At 36.4% G+C, this 19,567-nt stretch overlaps 1 protein-coding gene across 1 annotated transcript in view; it reads right to left on the bottom strand.

The window, feature by feature from the left end:
• Positions 1-19,567, bottom strand: part of LOC107736117 (protein tyrosine phosphatase receptor type Q) — a 36,568-nt gene that overhangs the window by 9,943 nt on the left and 7,058 nt on the right. Inside the window, exons 5-22 of the mRNA XM_016547616.1 lie at positions 18,723-18,949; positions 16,572-16,641; positions 15,042-15,241; positions 14,662-14,902; positions 13,457-13,585; positions 13,119-13,265; positions 11,447-11,607; positions 10,952-11,354; positions 8,906-9,187; positions 8,829-8,842; positions 6,714-6,855; positions 4,523-4,834; positions 4,161-4,436; positions 3,193-3,344; positions 2,952-3,093; positions 2,362-2,643; positions 1,384-1,629; positions 439-762 (exon numbers count right to left, since the gene is read on the bottom strand). Coding sequence (XP_016403102.1) covers positions 439-762; positions 1,384-1,629; positions 2,362-2,643; positions 2,952-3,093; positions 3,193-3,344; positions 4,161-4,436; positions 4,523-4,834; positions 6,714-6,855; positions 8,829-8,842; positions 8,906-9,187; positions 10,952-11,354; positions 11,447-11,607; positions 13,119-13,265; positions 13,457-13,585; positions 14,662-14,902; positions 15,042-15,241; positions 16,572-16,641; positions 18,723-18,949 — 3,750 coding nt within the window. The remainder of the gene's footprint in view (positions 1-438; positions 763-1,383; positions 1,630-2,361; positions 2,644-2,951; positions 3,094-3,192; positions 3,345-4,160; positions 4,437-4,522; positions 4,835-6,713; positions 6,856-8,828; positions 8,843-8,905; positions 9,188-10,951; positions 11,355-11,446; positions 11,608-13,118; positions 13,266-13,456; positions 13,586-14,661; positions 14,903-15,041; positions 15,242-16,571; positions 16,642-18,722; positions 18,950-19,567) is intronic.

The following is a 19,567-nucleotide window of genomic DNA, read 5'->3' as shown; positions in this document are numbered from 1 at the left end:
TTCTATATATTTCTATATTTTTAGTTTTTTAGAAACTATACTAAGTTTTTTTTTTTTTTAGTTTTAAAATATAAATATGCATTTTAAGTATTAGCCTGGCCTCAGAATTTTCTTAGGAACAATAAAACAGACACAACTGAATTGTAGACATACAGAGAGAGTCTAGAGTCAAAATCAAAGTGGATAGTGATCTGAAAAAAAAAATGGAATGAGAAATGTTTAAGTTTATATTGAGATCTGACATTGGTAAGATCTCTTCTGAAGCTCGAGAGAAGACATGTGAGACTAGGATCTTTTTCTCAGGGGAAACATCTGAAAAGTGGGCGACTCATGCTAAAGTCTCCTATTTCTGTCTAGAATAAACATACGAGATATTAAACATCTCATTTGTGATTTTTCTTTCTTATGGGAATATGTTTATGCGCATGTGTAACATACTTCCTGCGAGTGTCTGTGTGTGGATCCAGACGGAGGGTTCTCCGGCTCCTGCCCTGGTGAACGCCACCAGTCTGATACGATACTCTCTATATTTCAGCAGAGGGGAAAGTGTGACTCCACTGGTTTCTCCTTCAACCCACTCCACAAGCCCACTCTCCACGCAGGACTCCATATGCTGCTTTTGCTCACAATTTCTTGCCAATTGCTGAATCTCTACATTATAACCCTGCAACAGACCAGGAACATGGACGGGACGCTCCCAGCTCAGAGACACTCTGTCAGAGGTAACGTCCATTATGGTCAGCAACTGGGGGGGACCAGGAACTGCAGAAAGAGAAAGAAACGATCTGTATGAGCATGTCTGTGCAGAATGAGTTACATGCCGAAGTTTAATACTGTTAGGGTTTTTTCAAATCCTAAGTGTAAACAATCAATACGACTGACAAACTTAAAAGAACAGCTCACTCAAAAATGAAAATTTGCTGACATATTTCTCACCCTCAAGCCATCCAAGATGTAGAAGAGCTTGTTTCTTCATCAGAATAGATTTGGAGAAATTTTGGCTAAAATACAGAGTCCTCTATTCATACTATTGCTTTCTCCAGTGAGAAAGTCATCCTGTCTGAATCAGGAGAGAAATATGCACCGTTTACAAGTGAAAACAGTCCAAATGTTGTGGATTTTGATGTGAGAGGACAACAGGGGATGGACTTTTTCACTGGAGGACGAGTTATTATGGACTCATATTTTTGACATCTTAATGATGGATTTATTTCTTACAAACACAGCTTTTCACCTCACAATACATTAACTGATGGACTGGAGTGGTGTGGATTACTTCTGAATTATTGTGATGTTTTTATCAGTTGTTTGCACTCTCATTCTGACGGCACCCATTCACTGCAGAGGATCCATTTGTGAGCTAGTACGCCACCAGTCTGATACGATACTCTCTATATTTCAGCAGAGGGGAAAGTGTGACTCCACTGGTTTCTCCTTCAACCCACTCCACAAGCCCACTCTCCACGCAGGACTCCATATGCTGCTTTTGCTCACAATTTCTTGCCAATTGCTGAATCTCTACATTATAACCCTGCAACAGACCAGGAACATGGACGGGACGCTCCCAGCTCAGAGACACTCTGTCAGAGGTAACGTCCATTATGGTCAGCAACTGGGGGGGACCAGGAACTGCAGAAAGAGAAAGAAACGATCTGTATGAGCATGTCTGTGCAGAATGAGTTACATGCCGAAGTTTAATACTGTTAGGGTTTTTTCAAATCCTAAGTGTAAACAATCAATACGACTGACAAACTTAAAAGAACAGCTCACTCAAAAATGAAAATTTGCTGACATATTTCTCACCCTCAAGCCATCCAAGATGTAGAAGAGCTTGTTTCTTCATCAGAATAGATTTGGAGAAATTTTGGCTAAAATACAGAGTCCTCTATTCATACTATTGCTTTCTCCAGTGAGAAAGTCATCCTGTCTGAATCAGGAGAGAAATATGCACCGTTTACAAGTGAAAACAGTCCAAATGTTGTGGATTTTGATGTGAGAGGACAACAGGGGATGGACTTTTTCACTGGAGGACGAGTTATTATGGACTCATATTTTTGACATCTTAATGATGGATTTATTTCTTACAAACACAGCTTTTCACCTCACAATACATTAACTGATGGACTGGAGTGGTGTGGATTACTTCTGAATTATTGTGATGTTTTTATCAGTTGTTTGCACTCTCATTCTGACGGCACCCATTCACTGCAGAGGATCCATTTGTGAGCTAGTGATGTAATGCTACATTTCTCCAAATCTGTTCTAATGAAGAAACAATCTCACCTACATCTTGAATGGCCGGAGGTTAAATTTTCAGCAATTTTTCATTTTTGGGTGATCTACTCTTTTAAGACATGTTACCTGACTCTGGTGGAGTGTGTGCAGTGCAGTTGGTTTCTTCCCCTATTCCGGCTGAATTAACTGCAGCCACGCTGATGACATAGAAAACGTCAGGCAACAGGCCAATGAAAGTGTGCGCCACTTTGTGTGTGAGCATGAGAGGATGAGCCTCCTCCTCCAGATTTCCAGAGCGAACGAGGTAGTACAGAATCTCTCCATTAGAATGAATCGGAAGCTCCCATTCCATGTACACTGAATTCCAATCCAATCCAGAGCAGGTTAGATTCCCAACGGCATCTGACACTGAAACATACACACCAACAGCACAGATATATCTTCATTTCTTCTTCATTTGATCTCTAAGGCTTTGCATATGTTTTTTTTTTTTTTTTTTTGTATTTGTATAGTTTTTAAATTTGAAATATCAAACAAATTCCAAATTTCAAAGCCAAGTTTCAACTTTTTCAAAAACATTTTTTTTTTTAACATTTTATGTAACATTGTTTTTCGCATTGACAATAATAAGGATTGTTTCTTGAGCACCAAATAAGCATATTAGAATAATTTCTGAAGGATCATGTGACACAGATGAATGTGTGAGTGTTTATTACCTGATTCATTGGTAGTGAATATGACAGGCAGGCTGTACTGATCCCCATTTCCTGCTCTAGTGAATGCGCACACGCTGATTTCATGTGAATTATGAGGTCTAAATCCACTCAGTTCTGATTGTGTGGACGCATCCGATGAGTTCTTGAGTAAACAGAGGCATATGAAGTTTAATTTACACACATGAAAAACATGAGAACAGAATCACATATACTGTATTACATAGACATAGGGGTGTACTACCTGATATCTGAAAGTGTATGTGTTTAGTTCGAGTATTCGGAATCCGTAGTGCTGGACGATTCCATTTGGCTCTGGACTAGGTTCCCACTGAAGCCACACTGAATTCAAAGTGTGGTTAAAAATAATCAGATCGCGTGGTGGAGACATTGGGACTGGACACACAAAAAGGATATAATACATTAGACACATTAAGTCTGCAGTGCACATTTATAATTGTATGAATTTGCAAAGTGGGATATACAGATTTGAAATTTCAGACTTAATATTTTAAATTACAATTTTCAAATATCAAACTTTCAATTTAAATTTATAAGCTAAGACTTAAAAAGTTAGGGTTTTCCCTTGGACTCCAACAATAAAAAAGTGGTTTAACCATTTCAGGGTTATTGCCCTTAGAGAGAAAATTAGTTGTGATTTAAAAACAACAGAAACAACACTATAGAGGCTTGGGATAAACTTAATGATGCACATTTGAAACCATCTATTTCTTAATGTAAACATTTATTTTTATTATTATGATTATTTATAAAAAAAAATGTAATCATTTTTTCTTGAAGACTTTGGCAACTGTAATTTGTTGTTGTTGTTGTTTTTCAACTTTTACTTCAAATTTCAGTTTTTAAATTTCAAATGTCAAACTAATTCTGAATTCAAATTTCAAAGCCATGCCTTAAAGATTCAAAGTTGAACAAAAGTTTACATTTTTAAAGATCAAACATCAGACTTCAAAATCTATTTCTGTTTAAAATTTTAATATCAAACAAATTTCAAATTTAAATTTTGAAGCAAAGACTTAAGTTTAACAAAAGTTTACATTTTCAAAGATCAAACAACAGGCTTTTCAAATTTTCTGTTTTTAAATATTCAAATATCAAACAAATTCCAAATTTGAATTTAAATATTAAAATTTGGAAAATCTTTTAAACAGATCAGTTCCCCTAGAATAGAAATAATTATATGTCTCTGACCTGCTTCATCAGTGTGCAGTGGAATAATCACAGAGGGTCCGACACCTATGCGGGTGACCGCAGCGATGGAGAGATTGTAAGGTGTAAATGGAGTGAGTTCTGAAAGCATTAGGTGTGTTTCAGTGGTGTAGGTTTTGTTGACGGTCCCAGGACCCTGTAAAACTAGAGCATAATCTAGAATCTCGCCATTGGCCTCCACTGGGGGGAACCATGACGCATGGATGGAGGTGCTGGAGAGATTCCTACTAGCTCCAGGCAACGGAGGAGAACTTGGCACTGTCAAAACACAGACACACAAGAGTTTTCAATCAATAAGTATGTTTATATCCATGTGCATGTTAAATACAGGAAGTGACGCGTACCGTCTTCATCTGTTCGCAGGAGTAGCATTGCAGTGTGGTTTACGGCAGATCCTGCACCGGTTGCAGGGGTGACTTTTATGATGTAGGGAAAATACTTCCTGAGCTTGGTGAAGAGGTAGATGTTGTCTGTGGTAGTTTTGGTGATAGTGATGTTGACTGTGCGGTTAATGGATGGGTGGGTCGTTCCCGCCTCTTGGAGGCTCAGCTGATAGAAGACTCTGCCATTGGGCTCCAGAGGAGGGTCCCAGCTGATCACAACAGCCGTAGAGCTGTAGATCGTAGCGGTGAGGTTGTGGACTGGACCACTCGGCACTGCAGCAGGGGGAGGGTGTGGAAGAGATACAGTTAATAATATATGAAGAAAGGTCAACAGTTACACTTTAGAACAGGGAACAAATCACTGCAGTCTAAGTAATAGATGTTGGTTCGAGTGCAACTAAGAAATGGAATGAGGCTTTGTTCCCCAATCTAAAGTAACAAAATTAGGGTTCATCTCATGAAAGCTTGCAATATCAGGACATATTTCACCTAAAAAAAACAAAAAACCTGTATTTACATTAAAAAGTTAAGCCTGTTGAAGGACTATTAAAAGGTTTTCATAGAGATCATAAAAAATAAAAAAAGATCAAAAAATCATAAATGTTCTAAAATCGACTTTATACGAAATAAATAAATAAATCATTTATAATTAATTAACAAATTCATATTTTTTAAATAATGATCATGATATACATTTATGGTCTTATTTTAATATAAAATATATATATATATATTTTTTTTAAATCTTGGAGTGAAATATGACCCAGATATCGAGATTTACCCATTAGATGTACAAAGAACTATCCTTTTAATTATTTAATTAATTAATTTATGCTTAAATAAAGCATAAATGGCACACTGCAACATCAAACCAGTCAACGATTCAAACCAGTCAACAATTATACTGATTAAAAGCAATGAAGATAAATGATCCATCTTAAACCAAGAAATTAAAATATTCATTAAAAAATACAAAAGCGCACATACAACACACACATGGACATGATATTCAGCAATTACACACGTCTGTGAGTCTGTGGAAATGAAAAATGGTAAATAAACTCCGGCACAGCGTCTGCAAAATCGTCAAGAGTCAAGATCACAGATATAGGAAAGAAGAGAGAAGCAGAGGAAGACAGGCTGATTGTGTTAGTAGGAAAATCCATCTGGAGCATGTTCTGTGTCCGAGATATTGCTTTGTGCTGAAGTGAGCTGCTGAAGCTGGGTGATTCTCCAGTAACTGCAAACCGATCAGACACAATCACTCACAAAGAGCCAAACAGGACCATGGCATTATTTATTCATATAGAACACTTTCAAAATCTCAGACACCAGGGAAGAAAAACCTTCATTTGTCTCAGAAGGTCACCTCTGCACCGTTTTTCCCAAAATCACACAAAAACTGCTTATTATGACTCTTACATAAAACCTTGGCATGCGGTAAGATTCTGAAATCAGGTCATCATATTCATATAAACACATATGGTATGAAATAACTCATTTTAGGAGAGCACAAATGCGAGAGCTGTTGACATATAATAAAAGCATAGAGCTATAAAAATAAAGCATATAGCTGCTTCATGAGAAATGTTTGGGTTTATATTGAGATCTCTTACCTGTAGATTTTTGTCAAATCTGAGCACAGTTTGAGACATTGTTGAGATCTCTTTTAAAAAGCATATGACATTACTGGGCTCTTTTTCTCAGGACAAACATCTGTGAAGCAGGGGACTTTAGCAAAAAAAAAAAAAGCCTCCAATTGCTCTCGAACAGTTTTTTGATGTTTCTTAAGTCAAATTGACACATTTACAATATTCTTGAAGACAAATATATAACATGTTGCATAATGTACCCAGAAACGTACAGCAACGTGCTATTTTCTATTTTCAACAAATCCTGTGAGAGGAAATGCAAGCTGGGATAGTCTAGAGACCGACAAATAAAAGGCTTTGAGATCAGACCCACTCGGTTTCGTGGTGAGGACTCAACAATCCCAGTTTGCGGCTTGAAGGAAGTTGTCTCCTTTCACAAAATGTGCTGAATGTGTGCTGTGTGCGTGTTGATGAGTTTCAGTGTGATTTTTTGGGAGTGCAATCTGTTGGAAAAGTGGTGCAGAGCTGCGTTTCTCCCCTGAGTGTGTGAGGAGACTGACCGTCCTCTAACATGGTGAAGTTTAGACGGGGACTGAACACTCCCCCATCACCAACTGAAGTGCTGGAACTCATCCATACACTGTATTCCTGTCCTGCCTTCAGATCAGACAACACCCACCAGTGCTCTGAACCCGGAACCGTCTACAGAGAGAGAAAGAGAACATGGTCATTCACTGCATGACTGAATCAGCATTTCATTCGGAGTTTAAAATGTGTTTATGTGTTTAGTTGGTCTAGCTATTCGTATAGATATTAAATCTTTTGTAAAAAGTACTGTGGTGGTTCCATGGTACAAATGAAAGTATCAGATGATAATATAATAAACCATTACATGTACAGATGTGGGCTTAACGGTGTCAGAAAGCACAAAAATTCAATTAATTAATAAATCGATATATATTAAAATACTTATCATTAATACATTCATTATTTTTCAATAATTATCATTGCAAAAAATTATCAATTTATATAAACATTTCTATTTCTCTTTAAATAAAGTGACATATTTATTCATTTTATTTTAATATATAATACAATTTTTTTAAATCTTGGAGGGAAATATGACCCAGAGATTGAAATTCACCCATTTGCTGTATAAAGAACAATCCTTTTAATTAATGAAACACTTCATTAATAAAAGTATGCTTTGGTAAGTTATGTATTTACACGGTCCAAACTACTTCAAAGAATACTATTAAATGGTACATTTTCAAAAAAACATGGTACTTTGTGCTACATATTTCTTTCTGCACAACTGATCATGACAGTAAAACCTGTCAAATGTACCTAGTGAGGACATCAACACAAGAAAAACAACCTTAAAGGTAAATAATATCCTAATTCATATCTAAAACAAATCATATCTACAGTATATTGTGGTTAGACTACCGTGTGCGCTAACTACTGTAGGTGCGACAAGTTTCCAGTGACAGCCAATTTAGTTAGCCTATTAGAAAAGACGTCCAGAAAGAAGTTAAATGTTCTGTTATTTTCTATTAATATTTTTAGTACCAAGTAAAATATACGCTTTCAATCTTTCAAAATTTCAGGGTTGGTAAGATTTTGAAAGAAGTCTCTTATGCTCACCAAGGTTGCATTTATTTGAGCATTTGTTCACAATTTCATATAACTGTTTTTTATTTGAATATATTTTAAGATGTAATTTATTACTGTAATGTAATTTACTTATGTAAATCTGATATTTCCCTCATCTCCAAATGTTTTCACAGTTCATTCTAGGATACTTGCGATGCTGCTATAAAGTGTTGTCTAGGTGGTTTGGAACAGAATGTGTTTGTGTTTACCTGATTCTATGGTACTGAATGTGATGTAAATCAGCATTCCTCCATCTCCGAGTCGAGTCCAGCTGCTCACGGAGGCATTGTATTGACCCAGTCCATCCACACTCAACACCACTGACGTCTCCGTCAAATTGGCGACAAACTCAGAGCTCAGATTCCTAATACACACACACACACACACAATTGTAAGTTTCAATCTAGTACGACAACAGCCAGGTCTTTGGTAAAAACTGATTTTAAATCATCTTCACTTACCACACTCTCACTATGTAGTATAAAATCTCAGAGTTGGCCTCCGCGGGAGGTTTCCAGGACAACTCTACCTCAGTATCATTCAATTTCCTGGCGATTAGGAATTTTGGAGGGGAACTGGGTACTGTTGTTTAGGAAAAACAGCTATTATTGACCCAAAACTGTGGAAAAGGACTTAACTCTCGAACGTGACAGTGATTTGAGTTAGTAAATGTAAGAGAATGTCTCCCATGCCATGAGCGGCATCCGCATTTGCCCATCCTGGCAGCTGCTAATGGAAAAACTAACCAACCAAACACAGAGAAACAAGGTTCTGTCTCCTGAGGTAGAAAGAATAAACTTTATAACACTGTTATACAGTGTTAAAAATGTTTTATGACACTGTATAAAACTCCCAGACTGCTTTCAGAAATGTCCTGTGGGAGAAATAGAAATAGTTAAACAATAATAAAACACTCCCAATTCCTGCACGCAGACCACTGAAAAGCTGTAAAAAGAAGAAGTGTTTACTGTGTGACCTTGATTCTTTCTGCATCTTTAGCCAGATACAGACACATTCACCTTGAAGACTGACACTAAAAAGGAGAAACAGCTTAATTAAACACCACAAGGTCTGTTTGTTAAAACCGATCACTCACCATCCTCCAGTGTGGTGATGTTCAGGATCTCGCTCGTGTGGTTGCCCATGCCGACCTGTGTGGCAGCCTGCACGCTGATGCGGTAGCGCGCATACTTTCGCAGGTTGGACAGGGTGACATAAGGCACATGTGTGGTTTGGTTCAGACTGTGTGTGGCATTCCAGTATTCCACGTTGTAGAAGAGGATGATGCCGTTAGCGAGAAGCGGGGGCGACCATGACACGTTGACCTCGCTGGATCCAATGTCCTCATAGGTCAAATCGGAAGGTGGGCTGCCAGGCACTGAAACAAACAATTAAACTGCACATTAGGATGAGGTCGGTGTGCTTGGTGCAAAAATTATATCAGCCTGCGAATTGCTGATATTCTATAAAACAGTCCTCTCGCTCGTGTGATTAATAATATTAGAACATGAAGTGGGCTTTTTAATGAATTAAAATTATTTTTGAAACCGTACAGAGGGGGAATGAGATTAGAATCTGCGCTTCCCACATAAAAAGAAGGAAACATAAGCACCATAACTCAACATGCTGGAGCTCATGCACTAAACACTAGGCCATTGCCCTTATTTGTCCTGTTTTATGGTGTTCTTGAATTTTTATTAACATAATGAACAGTACAAAGAGGACAGGCACCATGGCTCAACATGTGTGCTGGGATGTGGGATTTTATGAATGAAGGTGTATCCATACACTAACATTCAGGAGTTTCGGGTCGGTAAGATTTTTTTAATGGTTCTGAAAGAAGTTATGCCCCACCAAGGATGCATTTATTTGATCAGAAATATAGTAAAAACAGGAATAATGCGAAATATTTAAAATAGCCATTTTCTATTTGAAAATATTTGAAAATGTTCAAATTTGTTTTCTGTGATGCAAAGCTGAATTACTCCAGTCTTCAGTGTCACATGATCCTTCATAAATCATTCTAATATGCAGATTTGCTGCTCAAGAAAGAAAGAATTCTAGCGCAAACTGTGATACTTTTTAAGAATTCTCTGATGAAAAGAACGTTCAAAAGACTTTTGATAAATTGAATGTGTTCTTACTGATTAAAAGTATTAAAAAATGTTTGCTGCAACAAAGCGTCCAAAAGTCATTAATCTTTATTAATAAGAGTTGGTGATTTACATTCAACTTCATGCAAACTGGGTAGAGACGCAATGCATCTGGGGTAAAGACACAAGAGTTCACATGTTTTAAAGGGGTCATATGATGCTGCTAAAAAGAACATTATTTTGTGTATTCGGTGTAATGAGAAAGGAAAAAATGAAATCGCATCATATGACCCCTTTAATGCCTTGATTAGACTTGGAATAGCAATGTCTACTAGAAATCAAACAGTACCAAGACTTTAATCACTGTGGGTGTGAATGCACCTTAATTGCGTGGGATTTCAAGATGAGACTGGATTAAAGTTTGAAGCCTCTCCTAGTTTTTCAATTAAACATGAACACACACACACACACAATGACTCACCATCCTCCCCCGACAGCATCTGTAGAGTATCAGAAATCTGGTTCCCGTGTCCGTATAGCGTAAACGCACGGACAGTCACATTGTAATGTGTGAGGGGAATAAACGGGGAAAACACACACACACACACACACACACACACACACACATTTAATTACCAAAATAATTTTTGGTAATTAAAACAAATCTGGAAAAAAAAAACATAAAATTAAACTAATACAAATGATGAGAGCACATAAAATTACTATTTAAACTAAAATTAAAACTGAAAATATAAAAATAAAAGCTAATTAAAAAAATAATAAAAGCTAATTAAAAATATTAATAGACACTATAATAGTATATAAATAATCTTAACACGGAGTAAAGTAGGTCTGTTTTGAAAGGTTTATTCATGTTGCTAAAAAATAAATAGATTTTAAATCGTATTTTTACTTACGGAAACCTAGTATGTTAACTTAGTTGTTATTTTGGTTGTGCTTTTAACAGTAATATTAGTTATCCAAATCACAACAACCTTGAAATGTGAGTGAGGTCATAATGGGTGGAGTCAGGGGGAGGAGTTATTTACCCTCTATTCCAATAGTGGTGGCAGCTCTTGTTGGTGGGTTCACCTGCTGCTGGGTGGAGTCTGTGGCCACCGCCCTAGTGGAGCGACGGGGCTGGGAGGGGCTTAAGTTAACCAATGGTGGTTGTTCAGTTCCTCGAGTGAGAGCTGAAAGTTCAGTCAAAGGCTCCTCGGTTACAGCCTCAGTCTCAGCCTGAACAGATGCAGCGGTTCTGTCATGGGTCACTGTGAGCCAGGGTGGAGGTGTGTGGGGGGTGCTCGGGGTCAGAGGAAGGTCAGAGCTCAGTTCCATATCAGTGTTGGAAAAATCACGACCCAAAACGGGAAATGTTCCGTGTGAGGTGAGAGTGAATGCAGATGCTGTGGTGATGTCAAGTGACCTCGCATTACGACGAAGTGGAGCGTTCTGTAACACAATGACATATAATCAGTAAAGCTGAACCAAATAAAATACTGTGATTGTGTGTGTGTGTGTTTGTGGAGTTTAGTGTGTTTTACCTGTTCTCGCAGGGTGATGTCCTGTACAAGAGTACTGCGGTATAACACTAGAATCCGATAATGTGTGATCAGTCCGTTCGGTTGGCTCGGGGGTCTCCAGGACAGACGGACCGACGTGGAGTCCACAGCCTCTGCTGTCAGATGAGACACAGCACTCGGGGCTAACAGGGAAATAAATGCACACACATTCAGTTAACAACACACTTTGCCATACCACCAAGGGCCTTAGCACAGTTCCAAGGGGACCATAAGACGACTTCAAATTACCTAAAATAAGACAAAAATATGCTTGAAAATAAAATATATTAAAAATATATTAAAAAGTGCTTTAAATCACAAACGATTTTTTCATAATAAAAAATCTAAATATAAACAACATATTAAATATAAATGTCTTTAGTGTCACTTTTGATCAATTTAGTTCGTCCTAGCTAAATGAAAGAATTAATTTCTTTAAAAAAAACTATTGAATGGTAGTGTATTTCTATGTAAAGTCAGGGTTGGATTATTAATGTCCATTACTGGGAACAGCTGATATATTTTCCCATTTCTACAATCCACTGCTGAGAAAAATGCAGCCCTTTATTTATCACACATATTCAGCATCAGATGCTTTGAGGCCTTGAACCAAAAACTAATTTTAGATAAAAGCAACTCTAAGTGAACAAATAGCCTTTCTTGTTTTTCCATGCATTTAATAAGCATTTTCTTAATCAGCACCAACTGGCTCTGTATTAAAAAGTCATTCCCTCCAGCTAAATGAACCCAATTAAAAGGTATAATTAGAGATAGCGGATTTCGCAGACAGACTTAATTACACCGAGACCAGCTAAATATAAACCTCATTTATAACTCTCACTTATTCTGACCCCCGAGTCTGAACACTTACAGAAGTCGCAAACACTTACACGTTCCCTGAGCCTTCTGTTCTCCAAACAGATGAATCAAAAATTGAATTGTTTTGTATGACATGGCTCCCAATATGTCACCATCAAGCATACACAACCACAGTTTGAGAAAACACATGACACCAAAGATCAATCATAGTGGAGGTCATGAGATGGCAACCTGCATGTCTGAAGGAACTATTCATTCTTCACTGTAGCGGAAAATACACAACACAAATTTGTGGCAATTCATCCATGAACCACAACTAAAGTGTAGCTAGGTCATGCAGAAAGAAAATGGGGAGAAAAAACAAAAGCAATTCCACATCAGCAGTATCTAAAATGATTCAGCGCTTCTTTAAAATGCAGTCAGCACAGCTAAATTTGTTTATTGTGTATATGAGGCAATAACATTTTCATACAATTACATTTTGTTAGGATAGGACAATATTTGGCCGAGATATAACTATTTGAAAATCTGGAATCTGAGGGTGCAAACAAATCAAAATACAGAGAAAATCACCTTTATAGAGTTGTCCAAATTAAGTTCTTACCAATGCATATCACTAATCAAAAAATTAAGTTTTGATATATTTACGGTAGGAAATTTACAAAATATCTTCATGGAACATGATCTTTACTTAATATCCTAATGATTTTTGGCATAAAAGAAAAATTGATAATTTTGACCCATACAATGTTTTTTTTGGCTATTGCTAAAAATATACTCCAGCGACTTAAGACTGGTTTTGTGGTCCAGGGTCACAAATGTGTACGTATTTTACCTTCTGCTAGTGTTGTAATGTTGATCACTGCTGCCGGTCCTGTGGCCCCTGCTGATTTGGCCATCACGCGGATGTAGTATTGTGTGTATGGAGTCAGTCCAGTGTACATAAACACCTGTTCGATTGTGCCATTTTCACTAATAAATTCTGAAATACACACATACATGCACCACATTAGCAAACAAACAATGAGAGGATGTGCTTTGCATTATGTGTGCTAAAGGCAAGACCACACAGCTTCATATCATTGGTTTATATTATATAAAGTTCCTGTAACAGTATGGTGTCTGTCTGATAATATGAAAGGTAACGGTTCAACGGGTGTTAGCATGTGTTACCTTCAGAGCTGTGGAGTTGGATGACGTAACTGAACCGTCCTGTGATGATCTTTGGAGGATCCCAAGTTAGAGATAGAGATTTAGAAGTGATGTTTCTGAAAACTACATTTTGTGGAGGGTCTTCAGGGGCTGCAACACACATTATTATTATTATTATTATTTTTTACATTTTTGATTAGTTACAGAAACTTGAGATTATGGATTACTGTGAAAATTGTGATATTTAGATAAGACAACATTAAAATGGCATTTGCAACAGAAATTAACTTCTGTAATGTGCCCTATTGCTATAATTCCAGATATTATTATAAAAATAATGAAAACATTTACAACATGTATTAATGAATCATGCGCAAACACATCAGAGAGACTTATTTAAGTAAATAGTCTTTTGAATAGAATTAGAATTTTAATTACTGTTCAAAATTTTGGGGTCGGTAAGATTTTTTTTTAGGTTTTTAACAGAAGTCTCTTATGATCACCAAGGCTGCCTTTATTTGATTGAAAATAAATTATTGTGAATTAATATTATACAATTTAAAATAACTGTGTTTGTTTTTTAAATACATTTTAAAATGTAATTTATTCCTGTGATGCAAAGCTGAATTTTCAGCATCATTACTCCAGTCTTCAGTGTCACATGATCCTTCAGAAATCATTCTAATATGCTAATATATGCTATATTTGCTATATGCTATATTTTATAGAACTTCTGATGCATTTAATGCATCCTTGCTGAATAAAAACATTAATTTCTTTCCAATAAATAAATAAATAAATTGGTAAAAAAAAATTACTTTACGTGAAGCCTTTAAACATAAGGCATCCTAAAAGTATTATAAAAGTAGTATATATAAAATGCATTAATTATGCATTGTAATGCACCTTATAATGCATTGTATGATCTCATAAATAACTGTAACCACAGTTGTAATACTTATCTATTCATTTGTACACCTTTAGGAAGTATAATGCATAAAAACACAGAACAAACAACCAATTTCAGATGTAACTAAGAATCTGAAAATAGTATAAGGCATTTTATCTTTGGTTACAATTATTTATGACAAGATAAAAGGAATTACAACATACACTATAGATATCTTTATAATGCATTATACATAAAATCTTACTGACACATTTGTGAACAGTAGTGTAGATATACAGTATTTGAGAATTAAGAGTGTGTATGTGTGATAACATACCAGCCTCTGGCATGCGGACCATAGTGCTGGCGATCTGTCCCTCCCCGTCACTGGTGAAGGCGGAGACTTCAAACACGTAAGGAGTGTAGGGGTGGAGCTCATCAATCTTCACACTGATTGGAACAATCCAGATGGAGGCGGGAGGTACGGCTGAGAGCGTAACCGTGGGCAACACAGCAGATGTCAACTGGGAAGACTCGGACGGGCTTGGAGTTCCACGAGATAAGATGTCTGCTGCATCCTAGAACACACACATGCACATAAACACCCTGAAACTAATTGTAAAGATTGGTAAATCAATGCATATAGCACTGTGGTTTGAATTTGGTTCAGCTGTCCTGTATCACTTCAAATATTCATTAATGCAAGTACAAACATACGTTGCAGTGAGGCAGAGCTCCGTTCATGATGTCCTCTGCGTTGAGCTCGAGCATGCGGACGGTCTGGCCTGTTCGAGCATGTTTGACTTTTACTGCAAACTTTGTGATGAGACCATTAATGCGTACAGGTAGAAACCATGTCACTAACACAGATGTGTGATCCTCAGCAAACGCTGTGAGGTTTGACACCAGACCAGGGGCTGTGAGATTGAACATAAACGCATGGATCAAAATATTAAGCATACTGTATGAAAATACATACAACCTCACTTACAGTAGGTATCACTTTTAGGCATCATAAGTAGAAATTGTTTGCTAGCATATAAACTACCATTCAGAAATTTGGGGTTGGTAAGATTTATTATCGTTTTTGAAGGACGTTTCTAATGCTCACCAAGGCTTTATTTATTTGATCAAAAATACAGTAAAAACAGTAATATTGTGAAATATTATTCCAATTCAAAATAACTGTTTTCTATGTGAATATATTTTAAAGTGTAATTTATTCCTGTGATGCAAAGCTGAATTTTCAGCATCATTACTCCAGTCTTCAGTGTCACATGATCCTTCAGAAATCAGTATAATATGATGATTAGCTACATAAGAAATATTTCTTATTGTCACTGTTGAACAAATATTCCAATCAAAGTGCACACATCCAATCGGCCAAAAGCTCAATGCAGGTGCTCAACCACAAACAATTTCAAACAGGAAAATCAAAGTTGGCACACCACAGCTCCAAAAGTAGAAAAATATTTAATTATGTTCTCACCACAGGTGACGTTTCGAGCCTAAAAGCTCGTCTGATGAAGAGCTTTTAGGCTTGAAACATCACCTGTGGTGAGAACATAATTAAATATTTTTCTACTTTTAGAGCTGTTGTGTGCCAACTTTGATTTTCCTTATTGTCACTGTTGAAAATAGTTGCTTAATAGTTTGCTTGTGACAAAAGTGATGCTTTTTTTCAGGATTCTTTGATAAATAGAAAGTTAAAAGGAACAGCATTTATTTGAAATCTTTTGTAACATTATAAATATATTTACTGTCACTTTTGGTCAATTTAATGTGTCCTTGCTGAATAAAAGTATTAATTTCTTTAAAAAAAAATTATACTGACCCCCAACCTTTGAATGGTAATGTAGTTTTGGCAAAAATCTAATGCATCATATATGTCTGACAATACCAGAATGCATTGTGATGAGTTCAGAGAATATTTTAATTACAGCAAAATTTAGGAAAATGTCAATTATAAATATATTTTATTCTTTACTAAAAGTGTTCCATTTAATTAAAATGTACAATTTCACCCAATACTGCTGTGTTTTGTGTATTTTTGTGCTTATTATAGTATCAAAATGCGCATCACAGGAGGAGTGCTATTAGCGTTTTAGACATGAGTGACCATTAACAAAGTTGCTGTCCATGAAGAGCATTTTGAATCAGTTACTTAAGATGCCGTATTTGAAGACAGCGAAGAGGCTCACTAGGGCTTCGTAAAAAGCTTTTGTAAAATATATAGATGTTGCTTACGGGCCTCTGCGGTTTTGTAGTACAGAGACTGGCTAAAAGGTCCAATTCCTGCTTTGTTTACAGCTGCAACCTATAAAGAAAAGACAGAAGAAGAGCTCTTAAAAAGCAATATAGCCAAACCGCACACAGCATGAGAACGTCTGCTTGATTTATCACCATGACTTAGCAGAGATGGTTATATAAACACTGTGAATGAAGATTCCAATGCAAGATGATCTACTCCAGACAACAGATCCATCAAATACTGTCACATGTACAAACACTCGCTCGAACAAAAGCTTAGAGAGTCAATTCAGAGTTCACGGTATACCCAGCCAATGAATTCACGAGACAAATGAGGGAAAACAGAGATCCCTCGTGGATCCAGAGTTCTCTCTAGGAGATGAATAATTCATAGCTGATAAATTATTGAGTGGGATCAACGGAATAGAGGCCACTGGCAACTTTCCCATGGACAGTTAATCCAGTAGTGTCTGCTGAACGCTGGACCTTCCCTACAAAGCACTTTCAGAAAAGTTTTTACTAGCTGCTGTTTCATTAGAGGTGACAAAAACACACCACAATGACATTAAACAAGCAGAAAACACTAAAAGGGGACATTAATGAGCATCTAACATCTCAGATACACATGGGCTGGATATAATATTAGTAACATCTATAGCTGTATTAATTTCCAGGGCTTAATAAGTAGCAGGTCATGTTTTTTGTCTTCAGAAGAGCTTTGGTTCTTTGGGGAATAGTGCGGTCTTTGGAGTTGGAAAGAAATTGGAAATCTCTAGAGTTTCCCCATTCAGAGTCTTTGAGAAATGTATGGGAGGTAGTTTTTCCTGACGTCACATCTGAATTTGTTTAGCACTATGTACTAGGACACTTCTGCCCTGGAATACTAGCATATTATGAGGAAACATGTTCACTCTCATAATCTTTTATTCTACCATGTAGAGGAATCAGGATATATAATGAAGTTGCAATAATGTGGGTATCATCTGATTTTCCTCAAGTGTTCACCTGTCTGCATAAAGCTAAAAGGTGCATACTGTGAAGCACTTTTGTTGTTGTCATAGTCTTTGTTCTGTGCTCCTCATACCAGGTTATGAGTATTCAAAGAGGCAGACCTGCCATGATTAAAAGTAGTTTGAGGATGCATTTTTTTTTTACATTTATAAACTATCCACTCAAGTATCTTGTCTCTTCAAGTGCTTCAACTTTCCTTTATTGATGTTTTCAACCTGTTTCCTTTATTACAATTTTGCTATCCTTATTACAACCATGCTCACTGACATTTTTACATTTTTTTATTACTTCATAGCTTTTGTTATCAATGCATTTGCAATTTTGTTATTTTATATTTACACTACCATTCAAAAACTTAGGGTCAGTTAATTTTTTTTCTTTTTGCAAGAAATGTACGCTTTTATTCAGCAAGCATGCATTATATAGATCAAAAGTGACAGTAAAGACTTTTATAATTAAGGATCTATATTACAAAAACGCTGTTCTTTTGAACTTCCTATTTATTAAAGAATCCTGAAAAAAAATTGCGGTTTTCACAAACATATTAAGCAGCACAACTGTTTTTAACGTTTATAATAATAAGAAACATTTCTTGAGCAGCAAATCAGCATATTAAAATGATTTCTGAAAGATCATGTGACACTGAAGACTAAAAATTCAGCTTTGTCATCACAAGATTAAATTACATATTAAAATAGAAAACAATTTTTCTTATATTGTAATAGTATTTAACAATATTACTGTTTTTACTGTACACTTGATCAAATAAATGCAGGCTTGCTGAGCATAAGAGACATCTTTCAAAAACATTACAAAAATCTTAACCCCAAATTTTTAAATGGTAGCGCATAATATTCCTCATAGCTGCCACATACTTCTATGTAATATGATGCAGCTTTGCGGAAGTTATTATATTTTAGTTCCTTTTCAGTTTCCTAAAAAACATTTCCATAAAAACATATTGTAGTCAAATGTGTTATGCACACTCTAGGAAGCTTGATATTTTGTTTCTATAATATTTGAAAATCTATGCTGTGGGCAAAGGGTTGTGTACATAAAACAATGTATTTTTTGTGCTTTTATCTCATTTTTGCTATCAAATAATCAACTGAAATGAGTGAAGGCTCAAGCGTGCACCTTGATGTTGTATGTGGCTCCAGGGCTGAGGGTGTTCAGCAGGGTTTCTGGAATGTCCAGGCTCTTGATGACCTCAGTGAAGGTTGGGTCGGGATATGGACACATTTCCTTGTATCTGATGGCAAATGAGTGAATTGTGGGGTTGAGAGGCACTGGCATTCTCCAGGACAGCAGGATCCCTGTGGAACCGACCCGCTCACCTTCTGGCTTAGAGGGGGCCGCAGGTACTGCATACGCATAGATAAAACACAAAGAATAAAATGAACATTCAGTATAGTATCCTACTTTATGACAGCTTTATTCAATACTTGAATCTAATTGGTTAATTACAGCAATTATTGTATGTAGTTTTTACACACAATTAATTTTAATCGTCACTTCTTGCATTTATGTTGCTATTGTAAGGGAAACAGGTCAATTTAGCTCAAAGGGAATCATTTAAGATTTTAAAGGGAATTTGGACAGAATCACTGTTTTACGGCTGCTCACTGAGACGGCCAGCGATTCATTGAACGAGCCGCACAACATCAACTCTGCAATGGATATTAATATCCAAAATATAGTGAAAACACTATTAATTAGCACAGTAACAAGATCGGCAGTTTAAGACATTAACTTGTAAGCACAAAACACAAGATACTTCTCTTTTCAATATAAATAAGGCTTTATTGGATAAATCTAAGACATATAAACTAATTTAACACATAAACACACGCATTCACACAAGTTGCAGAAAGACAGAAAGTGAGGAAATAATTAGTTTAAGAGAATGAAAATGTGTTGAGAATGCGTTTCTCCTCATGGTTTTGGAGGAGCTGGCGTGTAAGCCAGAGCACGCTCAAAGA

The sequence above is a fragment of the Sinocyclocheilus rhinocerous genome, unplaced genomic scaffold, assembly GCF_001515625.1.
Source record: "Sinocyclocheilus rhinocerous isolate Xijiao unplaced genomic scaffold, SAMN03320098_v1.1 scaffold942, whole genome shotgun sequence".
Taxonomy (NCBI): Eukaryota; Metazoa; Chordata; class Actinopteri; order Cypriniformes; family Cyprinidae; genus Sinocyclocheilus; species Sinocyclocheilus rhinocerous.
Note: the sequence above shows the minus strand (reverse complement) of the source record. Positions and strands in the feature narration are given on the sequence as shown.